This window comes from Telopea speciosissima, chromosome 10, assembly GCF_018873765.1.
Source record: "Telopea speciosissima isolate NSW1024214 ecotype Mountain lineage chromosome 10, Tspe_v1, whole genome shotgun sequence".
Lineage (NCBI taxonomy): Eukaryota > Viridiplantae > Streptophyta > Magnoliopsida > Proteales > Proteaceae > Telopea > Telopea speciosissima.
In genome coordinates this window covers 21,157,951-21,171,535 of record NC_057925.1, presented here as the reverse complement: position 1 = coordinate 21,171,535, position 13,585 = coordinate 21,157,951, and the positions used below count along the sequence as shown (strand labels likewise).

At 38.3% G+C, this 13,585-nt stretch overlaps 2 protein-coding genes across 3 annotated transcripts in view; one reads left to right on the top strand and one right to left on the bottom strand.

Moving 5' to 3' along the window:
* Window positions 1-6,143: 6,143 nt before the first annotated feature.
* LOC122643421 (muscle M-line assembly protein unc-89-like) lies at window positions 6,144-10,572 on the top strand. Its single transcript, XM_043837042.1, has 5 exons — window positions 6,144-8,470; window positions 8,553-8,605; window positions 8,721-9,025; window positions 9,272-10,122; window positions 10,239-10,572. The coding sequence occupies exons 1-4, from the start codon at window positions 6,354-6,356 to the stop codon at window positions 10,106-10,108; spliced, it is 3,312 nt and encodes a 1,103-aa protein (XP_043692977.1). The 5' UTR covers window positions 6,144-6,353; the 3' UTR covers window positions 10,109-10,122; window positions 10,239-10,572.
* Window positions 10,573-12,027: 1,455 nt separating this feature from the next.
* The window catches only part of LOC122641885, a 31,132-nt gene continuing 29,574 nt past the window's right edge, over window positions 12,028-13,585 (bottom strand). For both annotated transcript variants that reach the window (XM_043835206.1, XM_043835205.1), the window contains 4 exons: window positions 12,918-13,039; window positions 12,693-12,814; window positions 12,207-12,555; window positions 12,028-12,175 (listed from right to left, as the gene is read on the bottom strand). In XM_043835206.1, coding sequence (XP_043691141.1) covers window positions 12,234-12,555; window positions 12,693-12,814; window positions 12,918-13,039 — 566 coding nt within the window. In that variant the 3' untranslated portion in view covers window positions 12,028-12,175; window positions 12,207-12,233. The remainder of the gene's footprint in view (window positions 12,176-12,206; window positions 12,556-12,692; window positions 12,815-12,917; window positions 13,040-13,585) is intronic.

Genomic DNA, 13,585 nt, shown 5'->3' with positions numbered 1-13,585 from the left:
TCATTACCAAATAAAGAAGAAAACTTTCTAAATCTGAAGTGAAAGGAAGAAATGGACAATCAAGACTTTCTAAGTTTGTTGCATTTCTATTGATCATAAACCACTTTACTATTGTTCGGTATGGTTGAATGAGTCTTGTGACGATTATATGATACAGCTTAATTGTAAATTAAATTCCCATTACGTTAACCAATTTTCCACCACAAAACAAACTCCACAACATAAGGTGGAAGTCTAAATGACTAATGGCTAATGGCTTATGGCGGAGTTTGCAGCATTTTTTATTGATCTTCATTATTACTCTGAAATGCGGACGGATAGATTATGGATCAAAAGTGATTTCCAATTAGTGGTGAGTTGTATTAAAAGCCAAATAATTTCATGGTGCTATAAGCAGAAAGTGGTTGTTCTTCAAGGGGTTATTTGGATAGTATCTCATGGTCTATCTCATATTGTTATCATGAAATAAATTGTGTAGTGGATAAATTGGCAAAGCACGCAGCTACATCTAGATATTCATGTACTGGGGATAGTGTTCTGCCTTTCGTTACTAATGATATTAGTTGGGATTTTCAGCATAGACCCAGATACTGTTTTATGTAATTGTTCCTTTATGTTTTGATTGGGTTGGTTTTCTGTATTTGTATTCTCTCATTTTTCTGATTTTCATCTAATACAATACACTTGCTGACTCTTAGCAAAAAAGAACCACAAAGATCAAAGATGCAGTCAATCCCCTTAGATGCCCAGCAAGTTTATCGGCATCGAATTCAAAACAAATCAGCTGGGCGATTATTCAGGCTGTTTGAATTCCTGCAATCCAAAGAAAGCCATATATGTTTGTTTGATCATCTCAATTCGGATCCTCTGCTGCCACCTACCCGTGCGGCTGGCATGCAGTCTCACACAGACAGAGGCAAAATGATCCCCATACCCACTACCTGAGCAACCCGGTAGGGTACACACTCTGCCTGTGTGAGGCTGCACACCAACCGCATGGGCAGGCGGCAGTAGAGGATCCTAGGGAGGTTTATATGGTTGGTCTTATTCCAATATTCCTTCATGCATGCATGCCAATTTGTCAATAAGGTGGCTGGCAACTTGTGCAAGTAAATACTGTGGGCTTCTAATTGTTTGACTGAAGTTTGAACCATACTTACTAGATTACCGATTTCTTCAAAGTCTTTCATCTGAACTGATTCTAGAAGCTGAGCATCTATAATACTTGCAATAGTTGATGGTCCCTTTTCTCTTTATATGAATATAGAACTAATCGATAAACTTGAATTCATGTATTTCAAAGATGAGAGTCCTTAAACACCTCTCCCCCCCCCCCCCCTCCAAAAAAGAAAAAGGTATAATTGATTTCTGAAAACTTAGCTGATTTGACCATCCAACCTACAAATAACAAGTTGTGAAATTGATCGATGATTGAATCGAATTATACATATAGGTACATCTCGTTATTACCTAAATGGTGAAATGAGAAGTTATAACTTTCTTTTTATTGATCCTTATCTTATTTCAAAAAATTATTTAATGTAAACGTAAAAAATGGTTTTTAAAATAATTTGAAAATGACTTGTTGCTCTGTCATTATTAAAGCAGTACATTTTTTGGGCTAGCATGTGAAACGGTCAGATTTACCCTCATTGGAAAAAAAAATGTGTTATACGTAGGGGATAGTTTTCATACACGGCTGTGTAAGTCATGCATGTGAGAGGGTGAAAGTTTCGAGGCTTTGAATAGGGGAGGAGGATTTATGACTTTTCCAACTCAATGTGAGAGGTGACATGACCGTGCATGCTTGCAAACCCATGTATTAAATCTTTGGCCTATACTTGAAGAAAAAAAAAAAAGGTTACGTTTTTTATTTCACCAAACTTTATTTATTACAATACGATTTTCCATATATAAAATGGGTTAGTGGATTGTTTATTAACTAATTTGGAAAAAAGGCTGAGCACACCACCTGTGTACCACAGACTAGCAAGAGCTGTGTCAATCTCTCTCTTCCCCCTTTGAAATGACCCTCTATCCCTCCAGTTTGATGCCTTGTCCCGCGCCTCAATTGGTATAGCTCGGTAGTTTAGTGCAAATGGTTTTCCTCCTTTCTATTAAAATCTACAAATTATGTTGTTAAAGGTTACTTCTAACTGATATTAACTGTTTTCCTATTAAAACCTTAATTAAATACTAATGAAACCTGCCTTATCGTTAGAACTGATACATTGCACAGAGTTGCATTTGTTAGACTGTGCATCGATCATTCAACGTTATTAGTCAATGGTGAATCCATAGTGTAGCCATTAGTGTATCCAAGGCATATGATTCACAAACCTTGTTGATGGAGTGAAATGATCGAAGTCGTCTGATGGGTGGACTTGCAAACACCAAGAAAGACACAATCGAGGACCGAAGCTGACTCCAGGGGATCCTCCGATGCCTAAGTCAGTTCTCAGAGTACCCAGTCAAAAGTGAAAGACTCAGAGTAAGTGAAAGAGAATAAGAGAGTTCTTGATTAGGTTATGGATCCGAATCTCTATACCTGGGGCCTTTGCTCTATATTTATAGAGGGATCTATGAATTGGTCTGACTTGGCATAGTGGCGGGGCACTTGAGTGTTCTGACGTGGGTAGGGATGGCCCGATCAAATCGGCATTAAATGTTGTCGTATTGAGTCATAGAATTCAGCCCTATTTTCGCATAGACAGGATGTATATGGGACGTGAACGGAGTGACTTTGCCCCTAAGTCATTTAGCCATAATACACATGCAGGTCTCTTCTAAGCTTTTCCTGCAGATATAGGTCTATGCGAGTTAGGATGATAGCTCCGTAACGATGAGAAGGTAACCCTGTAAACTCCAGGAGGGGGTTATAAATATCGTGACTTGCTTTATCCTTGCGACATATATATCAGTCATATACAGTTATTTTTGGTATATCACTTGTTATTGACTAATAATCTAAAAAAGTAATGGTAGATCCGATGCTCCAATAGAAAAGAAATATTACTGGGGATTATTTTTTTTTTTTCACTCTTTCCGTGGTAGACTAATGAGATAGATTGTCCAAATACTTGGCAAAATTGGAGAATGGTGGTTATAATTTCAGTACAACCATTGAAAATATATTAATAATTATCATCAATATAAATATTTCTATTAATAAAAATGGAAAAATAGAGAATAATATAAAAATAATACTTTCCATGAAAAACTGGCCAAGGTAAAAAGAACTGAGAAATTTTTATACCTTTAAAAATATGTAACCTTTGAAAAACATGATATTCAATACATAGTTTCTACTCCCAAAAATAAAAATACGTAGTTTCCAAAATTACGAATAATACATGGATAATTCGTTTCCAAAAAATTACGATTGATAGTTTGATACATGAATCCTTCACAAATAGTACACAGATTTACTTATTATGATCCCATTCACAAATAAATACACAGATATACTAATTCTGATCCCGCCCATTTCAACATCTAAAAATTTCATATTAGAGTAACCTTTATTTTAGAAAAATCATTAGCATATCAGGATTACATGAGAGATCCTTCTTCTCACACTTGCCTAATCTTAAAAATTTGACATTACTTTGTTGGATGAAACTTAGTACTTGGCAGTTCTAATAAGTGAGTTTTGACATTTTATTAGTTATTAGAAGGAAAACCTTAGTAGGATACATGATTTGATCGGTTCTTGTTGATTGTCACTCTACTAGGTGTCTATGCACTGTATCCATTTCTTTATTTATTTTTTTATTTTAAAATTTTCATTTAGTTAATTAAGTGTAGCCAACCGCTCCAACAATACAACAATAACAACAAAGCCTTATACCAATTAAATGGGGTCGGTTACAAGAATCCTTACCCTCTAGTCAACTTTGTTTGGATTAAGAACCGAGCATCTCCCTAGTCCTTCACTCACTCATCTCTGTGTTTCAATCTTCTCTTCTCAAGTTTTCGATAAACAATCTTTGATCTGGTTTTTTTCTATTTTAATGATTACTAGTTATTTTATTCGGTAGGTAAGAAATAAAGTTATTTTAGGGGCTTCCAAGGCCGACCCAATGTTGGTTCTCAATGAGGTTTTCAGATGGATTCAAGATATGAATATTCACCCTCCTCTCATTTTACCATCTAACCCATTTTCACCACCTAGCACACATCCAAAATATTTCTCCAATGATTGCTAATCTGGATATACAATTTTCTGGCTTAATCTGCACAGGCATATATGAACCAAGTATTAGAATAACATTCACCCTCCTCTCATTTTACCATCTAACCCATTTTCACCACCTAGCACACATCCAAAATATTTCTCCAATGATTGCTAATCTGGATATACAATTTTCTGGCTTAATCTGCACAGGCATATATGAACTAAGTATTAGAATAACAAGTTGGACTATTTCATAGCTGGCCAGGATGTTCTAACAGATGCAGGTAAATTACCTACATTAGATGCAAAAGAAGCAGAGCTTTTTGAAATTGTACAAGGATGGAGATTCGCACAGCCACAGAACCTAAAAATTAAAGAAATCATATGTACAAGCATGAGATTTTTTATTTATTTTATCGTATTCCTAGAACTCGCATTCCCTAGAACTTAATTAAATTTTATTTTGAACTAACTGAAGAAATGGATAATTTCACTAGTATAGCTTTCAAATGCTGTAATTATATGGATCTATGGCCTGTCTAGAACTCTGCAAATCTTTTATCCTAGTACTATAAGTTTATTATTTCCATCAAAAAAATAAAAACTTTGTTCGAGGTCATACTTGATACAAGGCCTAACCTGTGCATGTCTTTCCTCACCATTTCTCCTAGAATCATTTTAGGTCTATCATGTCTCTTTTAGTTCCTTTAATCTGAATCAAATCAACCTTCATACTAAGACATCATAAGGCCTCCGTTGAACCACCTCAAATGACTTTTCTCGTTGCGTGATAAAGACTGAATATTTTGAAATTAGTTAAAACACACTCTAAAAGGACTTTTTGACTAATAAGTAAATAATATACCTAAAAAACTACTTAATTCTATTTTGTGGGAAATTAAAAACCAATATGTAATACCTCTAAAAATTAATAAATTTGCACTTTATAATTTTTAGATATTAGAGATTGATTCAAAAATAGGATTTGGTTCGCTTTACAATTCTTGGATATAAAATATTGGTTTAGAGATATAATTTTTTTTATATAAATTATTGATTCCCATAATTTCCTAGATATCCATGCAGTATGTATACGAATTTTTATCCTCTTCTGTTACAGCACGGTGCTGTACTGTATTGCATCGTGCGACAACTACAGAGGCCATGTGCACCATATGGGGTCTGCTATGCCACATGGCCGTTGCAACGCTGCACGATGCAGTACAGCACTATGTTGTAACAGGAGAGGATAACAATTCGTATGTATACACCTTTTCTTCTTTTTTTCGTTTGCTGTAGCACTTTGTATCAACCGGTTGTTGCAGCAATTTGTTGCATTTTTGTAGTGAAATGCATTTTCACCCACCAACCAGGCCAAATCCAATCCAACCCAATGACCCATTGATACCCCTATCTTAGAGGGTAGGACCACAGTATCCGACCATATCTATGGTGGGGAAAATATGGACTGCGTCACCTGCACCATTACAGGGGAAAAGCGAAGAAGCTAGCAGGTTAAAACATTTCTAATTCTTTTGAAACACAACGGCATGAGTGGAGCGTCTGTGTTCTTGAAAAGGGTCCCACCACCACCGGCATAAGCCGACCACTTTTCCTCAGCCAATTCCCACTCCCTCACGCTCCATTCTTCTTCCCACACATTTCTGGTCGGTGCCCAATCTACATTTACATTCCTCACCTTGACTTGCAACATTACCCATAATACCCTCAAAATTGAATGGAGAGATGACAATTATTATATTATATCCACTAGAGTCAAGACGGCACATTTCTGTAATTTCAATGACAGATCATGGGCGTTTCTGGAATTTGAAACAAACAAGATAATTCAGAATCAAGAATCAAAAACCACGTAAACAGGGCCCCATTAGTCCATTAACTCTTCCAAATTGCAGGTCAGCATCAAATACCTTTCTCAGCCTTATTCAAATTTCAGATGCCCAATCGCTGCTGAAAGAGATTAAAATAAAGTTGAATAAAGAAGCCACCCTTCTTCGAAGAGTTTTCTTCCTCCTTAGAACTTCCTCTCAGACTATAACAAGAAGACTACTTTGCTTTGAAGAGCTCCAACTCTCACCTCCATCACAAAACCAGCCCAAGAAAACCTTTGTTTCTCATCTGATATGATTCTCTGATTCAAAGCTTTTCTTTGCAGATGGTCCAGAGAAAGGATCCCAACAAGCTTGGAATCCAAGCTGATTCCAAGGATGATGTTAAATCTGATAAGTGGTCGTTGGCCCTTAAATCATCTGCTCAGTATCAGGATATCCAAGACAAGGGTGGAACACAGTTGAAGAAGGAAATGAAGAAGTCAAGATCGATCAAGCTCTTGGACTTGGAGAACTTGGAACATACTCCTACAAGACGGGCAAAATCACGGTTCGACAGACCACCTACCAGTGCATCCACTGCTGTTGCCACTCCACAAAGGCCATCCAAGTTCAACAAGCGAGATCCCTCACCGAATTATATGAAGCCTACAAGCAGTTCTGATTCAAAGAAGGATCTTTCACAGGTGAATCCTCATGGTTATCTAGCTAGTTGTTCACGTATGAGTCTGAGTCCTAGCCCAACTGGAAGAAATTCCCATTGCAAGAGCCCGAGCCCTAGTCCCAGTGGAAGGAATTCCAGTCGAATGGGCCCGAGTCCTTACCCAAATGGAAGGAATTCCAATCAAGAGAGCCCGATTCCTAATCCTAGTGGAAGGAATTCCCATGGCACCAGCCTGAGTCCTAGCCCGAGTGGAAGGAATTCCCATCAGAAGAGCCCGAGTCCTAGCTCCAGTGGAAGGAATTCCAGTAGAATTAGCCTGAGTCCTAGTCCAAGTGGAAGGAATTCCCATGGCACCAGCCTGAGTCCTAGCCCGAGTGGAAGGAAATCCAATCGGAACAGCGTGAGTCCTAGTCGTGGAAGGAATTCCCATTGCCAGAGCCCAAGTGCTTGCCCAAGTGGAAGGAATTCAAATCATATGAGTCCCAGTCCAAACCCAAGCGGAAGGAATTCCGCTCAGAACAGCCCCCGTCCCAGCCCAGACGGAAGGAATTCCGATTCTCTGAGTTCCAGTCCCAGCTTGAGGGGAAGTTATTCCAATACAAAGCCTTGCTCTGCTTCTGATCACAAACCTGTAAAAACTTCAACAAAGACACATAGTTTGAAACCAGTAAGGACTCTAACAAAGACACCTAGTCTCAAGGGAGGAGCAGAGTTGAAGAAGCAGATTAAGAAGTCAAGAGCCATCAAGCTCTTGGGTTTGGAGACCTTAGAATCATCTCCAATGGAACAGACAAACTCCGGCTTTGATGAATCACCTGGCATCATATCCAGTGCTGCTGTTACCCCAGGGAACCAATACCTCATGAGAACACCAGATTTGTTGCCCAATTATATGAAGCCCACAAGCAGTTCCGATGCAAGGAAGGAGCAATCACAGGTAAGCACCCAAGGTTCTCAAACTAGTCCTAGAAAGAGTCCAAATGAAAGTAATTTAATTCGTATAAAACCTTCATCTGCTTCTGATCACAAACCAGCAAGGACTCTAACAAGGACATCTAGTTTGAAACCAGTAAGGACTTTAACAAAGACATCTAGTTTGAAACTACAGAGGCCTTCAATGAATATTGCTCCTTGTTCCAGCCTGATCGCTGGTAGGGCTACTTGTTCATCAACACTCAAGGATTCAAAGTTCCCCACCTTTTTGACACTTAGTCCAGGTGCAACTGAATCTGAAGGAACTTCAGCTATGAAGGTCTGCCCCTACACTTACTGCTCTCTTAATGGCCATCATCATGCACCATTGCCACTGCTGAAACCTTTCTTGTCAGCAAGAAGGTGCCTACTGAAGACACAGAAAAGCCTGAGAATGAAAAATCTATCTCCTCTTCAAAAATATCCTCCTGGCAAAAGAAAAGGGGAAATTGATATGAACAGGGTGGCCTTAAATGAGGATTCTACAGCACAAGCAGCAGATTTGGCTTCCGCAGCAATATCACATGTAATAAAGGAAGATTGCATAGATTTCTTTGTAGAAATTTATGCTAAACCAAGGGAAGACACTGCCACATCAATGGGAAGAAGCATTTATGATGGTCATGATGAAGCAACTACCAATTGTGCTGTAAATTCCAATATTTCAGTTGGCATCACATCATCAGTCATATATGGCACCGAAATAGAAACAGAATATGCTGGGAAGGTTCATGAGAGCACGCCAAATGAATTATCCTACTCTGACAAAGCCTTGAAGACAACATTGACCAAAACAGCAACCTGGTAGCAGAAATGGATATTCCAACTTCTCAACAAGATCAGTTCATCCGAATTGCATACACTGATTATCAATCCTGCTTGATTATAGCAGAAACAGGTATAGAATATTGCATTGGGAAGGAATTGGAAGGAGAAAGCACTGTAGGCACTGAACTGGAGGAATTTTCTCTTGAACCCACTGACATGAATTGTGAGGAGGGAAAATTTGCTGCCCCTCCATCTGATGAGTCAGATCTAATGACCATGCACTTACCAGTGTTCAAGAGTCCAGCACTGCAGGAGGAGCTAGTCTCCAAGCCAGACGAAACTATCAATAAGGACTGTAAAGAATTTCCACTGGAGGGACTTGCACAGGTCCAGGTCCACGCAGAAAATGCTGAAAGTTTCACTCTGGAATATGGTTATGATGATTCAGGGACAGATGTTGAAGATCAGAGTTCTGGGAGAGGCATACCAATTAATTTCAGTGGTGAAAGGTCTGATATCTATGACTTGTCAGATCCGAGCTTATTTTCCTCCACTGAAGTTGCATGTAAGGAGCCAGCAACAATTACAGAAGAGGCAGATGGAGTTCCCAAGCCACTGGAGGGATTTGCACAGGACCAGGTCCACGCAGAAAATGCTGAAAATTTCACTCTGGAATATGGATATGATGATTCAGGGACAGATGTTGAAGATCAGAGTTCTTGGAGAGGCATTCCCATTAATTTCAGTGGTGAAAGGTCTGATATCTCTGACTTGTCAGATCCGAGCTTATTTTCCTCCACTGAAGTTGCATGCAAGGAGCCAGCAACAATTACAGAAGAGGCAGATGGAGTTCCCAAGCCAGACGAGGCCTTCAACAGCATGGTCTACTCAGCTTCTATTGAGGAGCAATTGGATGATCTCACAGCATCCAGCTATGAGAAGAATGAAGTACCTGAATCAGAAAACTTACTTCAGGAGCATCAACTAATTGGAGTTGATGAGCTCATTCCCATCACTGAGGTAATTGATGGGATCCTAGTGAATGAACAGGAAAGCTCTCTCGCATTTAGCAATAATCTTGTGGGTGTTGATGTTGGAGGTGATGCAGAAGGAAAAGAACAAGCTGAAGATGCTGTGGAACTTGACGGCTACGGGGGAGAATCGAGTCATGCTGAGAACAGCATTGGAGAAGAGACTATGCTAGTTGAAGATAATATGGAATCAGATGCAACAGAAAAAATCAACAGTGAAGACAATATCACAAGCTCCAAAAAGAATGAAAAAATTGTCAACAGAGGAAATGACTCCAACCAACTGCACATGACCTCTGTTAATTTGAAGAGAACAACTAGATGCAGGAGGCCCATCAACGAGCAGGAGGACGAGAGAAAATTCAACCCCAAAGAGCCACAATTTCTGGACATTGAACCTGAACCTGAACCAGAAAAGGTTGATCTAAGGCATCAAATGATGGACGGAAGGAAAAATGCAGAGGAATGGATGCTTGATTATGCACTTCAACAAGCAGTCACTCAACTTGCTCCAGCTCGCAAGCGGAGAGTGTCACTGCTGGTTGAAGCCTTTGAAGCAGTTATACCATCACCCAAATGTGAAACCCGCCTGCCAAATACCTCAACAGCTTTTGCTCATGCAAGATCCATTCAAGCTTGTAACTAATGGTGGCAATTGAGGTAAGAAAAATCTCAGTTGGAAAAACTATGCTATTAGTTAACTAATCAAATGAATAGCATAATCAATTAATCACAAGGTATTTAAAGGTGTATCTCATTCCTTTTTTACTGTGCAGGTGGTAACCTCAAGCAGCAGCTTAGGTTGATATAGTGGGATCAATAACTGCAATTTCAGCACAGGGTCAGGGCTTAAATCTTTACTAATAAGCCATGGGTGCATAGAAGAACTGACTTTTTGTACACCAATGACATTATGGATGAGTGGAGATACAACTGTACATATAGTACTGAAACTCCTCTTCAAGTCCAAGCTTATTCGGAAGGAATGTCCAACTCATGTGGAAGTTAAATTGTAGATGGTGGTAGAACCAATAGGGATGGTAGATGTTGTGTGTACTAAGAGGAAGTGTGTTATTTTTCATTCAATAAAAAAAAAAAACAAAAAAAATGTGTGGTTTGTCATCTTATTGAGAGGATACTTATGCTCAGTTGTACAGGTTATAATTTATGATGTAATTTACAATGGCATTTCTATGTTTGAATATTATTTTTATTACATTTTAAACTTAAATTTCAGTTACTAGCAATGGAAACATGTCACACCTTCTCAAGGATATCTCAATCCACTCTAGTATGTATGAGAAAATAGAAAAAGTACCATGCATCCTAAGAATGTTGATATTCTTTTTCCTTCTACCAGTCAGAATTCAGCAGGCAGGACACCATCCGATATTAAAGAAATGGTAACTGTTTCAGTTTAGATTCTAGATTACATGAATTTCCAATTGAAAGGATCAGCCAGCTTGATAAATCCAGCAAGGATATACCATGCATTCATCGATGATATTGGCATTTGACAGGCATTTGAATGTCTACATGCAAGCTACAACCGCTGGTTAGAGGTTGGAGACAACCTCTATTGCGAGCTATTCTAATCCCTGTTATTTCCACTTTGCAATTTTACTCTCCCCTATTATCTTTAATCCTTTGTGCCCTTTAATTTGTTTATTTCCATGTTTTCCCCTTCTCTTTACTTAATAATCCCTTCCTTGTCCTTTCTCTTTTGTCTACCAAACTACCCCTTTAAGATTCCATCTATTTAACAAGTTGACGTGCTCTTAGAAGTTGAAGACAACCTCTATTGCGAGTTTTTCTAATCCCTATTATTTCCACTTTGCAATTTTACTCTCCCCTATTATCTTTAATCCTTTGTGCCCTTTAATTTGTTTATTTCCATGTTTTCCCCTTCTCTTTACTTAATAAACCCTTCCTTACCCTTTCTCTTTTGTCTACTAAACTACCCCTTTAAGATTCCATCTATTTAACAAGTTGACATGCTCTTATACACTTCAAATTAGTTACTGTTTTGCCACTAAGCTCTCGATTTGAGTCCTCTATTACTTGGGTGGACCCATAGTGAAACAAAAAGGATTTTCGAACCCTGGGATTGCATCCCCCCCACCCCAACCCACCCACCGACCCAACTTTATTTTCGAATGTTAAAGATACTTCAATTAAAACCAGAAAACCAAGGAAACAACATAAAACCTATGTTGAGACTCCACAAACACCTGGTGCAAGCCAAAACCATTAACAATTGTCAAAGACCCTATTAAACTCGATGGTTACCACTAGTTACAGAAATAAGCAGAACATATTACAAAAAAAAAATCATTTTTTGGTAAATTATGTTATTGAGAGTTCTCGCCGAGTTATTGAAACATAATTGCAAGACCCCATACAAGAAAGAACAGAAACTATAAAGGAGAACAGAAGGTCAAGCTAAACTAACAGTTTGCTGGGGAAAAAAAGTTGTTTAAACATCAAATGTCACTCCAAGACATTGCTTTAAAAAGTTATAGTTAACCCAAACATTTACAATATGCAATATTGTACATAAAAGAGTGAACAAATATTGCTTTATGCATAAATTTCTGCGGGTTACAAAGTAGTAATATTCATCACTTCATTGTATGCCACATTTTCTTCCATGTAAATGGAACTTAACATTAGTCACTATTGTGACGGAATTCCTGATTATATTTATAGGCAGTGAAGTTTCTAGGATGTGTTCATCTATTTCAACAAAAAAACCTATTCACGAAAAGTATTTATTCCACCATCTTCTCATCCACTGTCCAATGCACCTTGATTGCAGGATATTCAAGAAGTAAGGATTTAAGCTCCTTGTAGTGGCTTCCCAATTGACTGTTGCCTAAAATTTCATTTGGCACAACAGCTGAATCGAAGTGTCCCTCCAAATGGATACCATATTCAACGGAACTTCCGCCTAGGATGTCTTTATGGAATATATTAAGTGCATCTCTTGATGAAAAAGACTTCACAGACTCATTCAAACTTTGAAGCTTCTCTCTCTTCTCTACTGATTCAACCAAGTTTCCTTTCTGATCATCATGAAGACATGCCAGCGCACTTTGTAGGGGATGAGACACCAAAATACTCATTTAGATCAGAGAACCAAGAACAGATTGTGTTCTCTACCGAACAAAGAAACTTGAAACTATAATGCAGTTGTAGAAAGCAGTAACAAGAACTAACCCATTCTTTACCTTGTAATGCCTCTAACAAGGCCCCAGCTATATCCAACAAGCACAGATTGCTTAAACCCAACATTGAAACCCTCTTGAGCCGAAGCTTCTTTTCCAGCTGTCAGGCCATCACGATAGCCAATCTAAAGATCCATCAAGAATCAACCAAAATCTAGTAACTAATTTGTGGAAGTAGAAAACAGGAGTATAGAATCATTGTAACTCACTTCATAAAAATAAGGATACCGTATGGAACTGATCATGCCTCCTCTGCCACTCTCTGTCCAAGTCAGATGCCCTATCTTGTCCATTTTCCAAACTATCAAATAGAGACCCATCTTCACACCATGAATCGTTGTCATGAAAATCTGAAAGAATGTTTTCTAATTAATTCTCAAGTAAAAGGAACCAACAGCCAGGGGATCAAAGAAACAACAATAAAAATAAAACACAAAGAAACTCCGAATCCACAAATATTCAAACACAAACTGCCAAATGAAGAACTTCAGGAAATATTTTTATGCTAAATTGGGCGAATCTCCTATTCCCACCTTTCAGGCAGTGCCTCAAGTTCCCAAAAGCAAGAAGCTATACTCTCAAAATAAAAGACTTATTGTTTAGCAGTCAAAAGATTTCCTATCACCCACCAAGTAGGCGCAACATGAAAAATTAAAATTTCATATTCAGTTCCTAAAGTTGAGGACAATAGTTAGGTCCATCTAATGAAATTAAGTTCTGAAAATTAGAAAACAGAACATGGTCCTCAGTTCATACACTCAAGTGCATTCTGTTCCATCCAAATGACTTCCAAAAGGATGATACAAGAAAACCTGTAGTCTATGCTAAAGATATACACATATTCACACCTAATGAACAACTTTGTAGGCTAAGTAAAATAAATATGTGGTATGGAA

Excerpts from the sequence above, each read along its gene's own strand:
- LOC122643421 (XM_043837042.1), top strand. The coding sequence starts at position 6,354 with ATGGTCCAGAGAAAGGATCCCAACAAGCTTGGAATCCAAGCTGATTCC. Across the intron at positions 8,471-8,552 it reads ACCAAAACAGCAACCTGGTA|CAGAAACAGGTATAGAATAT; the intron begins GCAGAAATGGAT and ends GCTTGATTATAG. Across the intron at positions 8,606-8,720 it reads AATTGGAAGGAGAAAGCACT|TGTTCAAGAGTCCAGCACTG; the intron begins GTAGGCACTGAA and ends TGCACTTACCAG.